Genomic DNA, 3,227 nt, shown 5'->3' with positions numbered 1-3,227 from the left:
TGACCAGGAGCGTGTTTGACCAGGAGCGTGTTTGACCAGGAGCGTGTTTGACCAGGAGCGTGTTGGACCAGGAGCGTGTTGGACCAGGAGCGTGTTGGACCAGGAGCGTGTTTGACCAGGAGCGTGTTGGACCAGGAGCGTGTTTGACCAGGAGCGTGTTGGACCAGGAGCGTGTTTGACCAGGAGCGTGTTTGGAGCGTGTGACTGTGATTAGATAGTGGCGTGCAGGAGTTAGTCACCTGTCAATCAGAGACGTCTTTGTTTACATTAAAACATGGCGATGATGTCGTTAAAAGTAGCCGTTCACGTTAACGGCAGGAAGTACGCGTTCCTCGTCATCTCACAGCGTCGACACGTTTACAATCACAACGGGGACGTTTGTTGCCCGATCACCGCGCCCCGCCCGGCGTTGGCGTTCAGACAGGATGTGTGTGAGGTCGTCCGCAGAGAAGAAGAAGGACCAATGAGGCCGATCCTTTGAGTTGAAGTGTCCCTGAGCAAGGCACTGTCCTGTGGATGGATCAGACGGAGACGGCGGGCCCGGGGTACGCCTCCCCTCCACACCAGAAGTCCTCGGGCTGAGGGACCTCCAGCAGCCACGTCTCCTCCGCCTCGCCCTCCTCGCCCGCCGCGTGCAGGACTCTGTAATAGTGACAGTCCCGCCCGTCGTCTGGGTCGTACGGAGGAGCGAGGATGTCGAGGAAGGCGGTGGGCCCGTCCACGGCGTCGATCTGATGGAGGTTATGCCTCAGAGGAGTGAGGAGGCACGGCCCGCTGCCCTCCGAGTACTCCGCCACCGAGCGCAGGACGGAGCGCCGCACGGAGGCCGTCTGAGGAGGAGCCAGGGGAGGGTCAAACTGAGGCAGGCTGACCGACGGGGGATCCTCCAGCTTATCGAAGCAGCGGACACTGACCTTCCCGTACAGCACCTGAACGTCACACAGGGCACAGACAAGCACACTGGTTACCATGGTTACCCCAACACACGCTGATAAACAAAGAGAACAATCAGTTGTTTGTTCTTTGTGATGGACTTTATGAAGCCCCGCCTCCTTAAAGACATTCTGTATCTATGATGTTTATTAGCGAGGCAGGTACGAATCCCCCCGCCCCCCCCCCCCCCCCCCCCCCTTCAGGTTCCTGGGATCCACAATCTCATGGGACCTGAAGTGGACCTCCCACAAACACACAAGCAGGAAGAACTTCCTGTGTCAGCTCCTCCCCTCCGGCAGGCGTTACAAGTCACTGCACGCCAAAACAACCCGTCATAAGAACCGACTGTGATTCACTAAACAGCTGTTATTATTATTATTATTATTATTATTATTATTATTATAATCATCATTAATATTATTATCATTATTAATATTATTATGATTACCATTCCTGTTCTTAATTGTTGCTGCAGACTCGCTGTGATGAACAGAGCGTCAGACCTGTCTCTGTGGACACACATCTATGACGTCATGATGTAAATGATCATCTCCACACACTGCTCGTGTTCAGCTCACCTGTGTACCTGACAGCTCACCTGTGTACCTGACAGCTCACCTGTGTACCTGACAGCTGCGACTCGTGGACACATTAATAACAGAGCTAACGTTCAGGTCAAAGTGCCTGCATAAAAGACAACACACAGCTGTTGTAACCATGACAACCACAGACGCGTTCGGCTGCACGCGGACTCTCTCCAACACCTGACAGGTGAGACAAACAGGGCTGCAGAGACCTTGAGCATCCCGTTCATGCCGGGGTGGTCGTGCAGCGGGATGGAGGCCCCGGTCCGGAGGAGGAACACGCCCATGCTGAACACCTCGGTCTCACAGATGTGCATGTAGGTGACCGGGGGGTTCTGGGGCCCCGGTGCCCCGGGACCAGGTTTGGCTTTTCGGGGTGGGATTTTGAGGTCGGCGGCTCTGACGGCGGTCACGAGGGAGAGCAGCTCGGAGTGTCTGTCCGGTAACACGGTGTCACCCCCGGTAGATTCACTCTTGAAGCCTTTGTAGGTGATGTGGGCCTGCTGGGCGATCTTCTGGATCAGAGGGGTCTTGTGGTCCCGAGGCATCGTGGGTCCTGATCAGCTCGGTACACCTTTGGAAAAGACCTGAGTCCAAATCAAAGCGCGTTCATGGTGAGAAATCATCAGACAACACACTCCACTCATTTCCCACCGACTCGCCTCCGGAGAAGCCCACGCTTACAGCGCATGCGCACAAAAGCTAAAGCAGCATGGGATATGGAGTTCTATCAAATATTCACATGAAACATAATCAGCGAAAGATGAAGAGTTCCATTTAAATGTTAGCATAGCATATGTAGCTAACACTTTGTGTGACTGTGTGACTTTAGAAGAAACACTTGGAGGATTTAACCCCAAACAAAAACATGCTCCACATCTCACAGACACTACATTTCCCAGAGTTCCTCAGGGTAGATCAGAGTTGAAGAGGGGAAGGCCAGGCAGGGCATTGAACTCCTCACAGCCCTCCCACATCCTCCTCCTCCCTCCTGCAGCCCCCCCAACACCCCCCCTCCCCCCGAAAACACGCGCGTGCACGTCATTGTTGAGAGAGAGCATCCAGGTGCAGCTCAGGTACACACGTGACGTGAGTGATGGAGGAAGACAAACAGAAAGTGTACTGGGAGTTATCTTGGAGTTTATAGTCGCTCTCTTCAGGTTCTGATGACGAGCAGACAGAGGCCGGCCTCTCCTCGAGCTCTCTGTTCAGCTTTGATTGACAGCACTAACATCTCCATGAATCAGTCAGGTGTTGACCAATCACATGCTTCTGTTCTCTGCAGGAAGTGAGGATGGTAAACAAGACGACAAAACACACTGAGTCATCATGTCACACACACTCTACAACACAGGCTGAGTCACCACTTCACACACACACACACACACACACACACACACACACACAGGCTGAGTCATCACTTCACACACACACACACACAGATTAAATGGATTCATTACAGTGTGTGTATGTGTGTGTGTGTGTGTGTGTGTCTTCCTATAATGAAGTGTCCTCATTATTTCTCAAGAGGATCTCGCTCTCTTTGTGTTTCCCTCACTCATTATACTTTATACATAATGCAACACACACACACACACACACACACACACACACACACACCATAGACTGTAACACACACACATACACACACACCATAGACTGTAACACACACACACACCATAGACTGTAACACACACACACACACACACA

At 52.6% G+C, this 3,227-nt stretch overlaps 1 protein-coding gene across 1 annotated transcript; it reads right to left on the bottom strand.

Annotated features, from left to right (window-relative positions):
• Window positions 1–512: 512 nt before the first annotated feature.
• adoa (2-aminoethanethiol (cysteamine) dioxygenase a) lies at window positions 513–2,481 on the bottom strand. Its single transcript, XM_079372634.1, has 2 exons — window positions 1,730–2,481; window positions 513–929 (listed from the first exon to the last, which is right to left on the bottom strand). Exons 1-2 carry the CDS (start codon window positions 2,063–2,065, stop codon window positions 522–524), a joined length of 744 nt encoding a protein of 247 aa, XP_079228760.1. The 5' UTR covers window positions 2,066–2,481; the 3' UTR covers window positions 513–521.
• Between the last annotated feature and the right edge of the window lie 746 nt (window positions 2,482–3,227).

Source organism: Symphodus melops (assembly GCF_947650265.1).
Source record: "Symphodus melops genome assembly, chromosome: 21".
Lineage (NCBI taxonomy): Eukaryota > Metazoa > Chordata > Actinopteri > Labriformes > Labridae > Symphodus > Symphodus melops.
The sequence above is the reverse complement of the archived record's forward strand: the minus strand, read 5'-3'. Positions and strand labels throughout refer to the sequence as shown.

Bases quoted from the DNA above. Each gene is read 5' to 3' on its own strand.
- adoa (XM_079372634.1), bottom strand. From the start codon at position 2,065: ATGCCTCGGGACCACAAGACCCCTCTGATCCAGAAGATCGCCCAGCAG. The intron at 930-1,729 runs GTCTCTGCAGCC...TGTGACGTTCAG, and splicing joins GCATGAACGGGATGCTCAAG to GTGCTGTACGGGAAGGTCAG.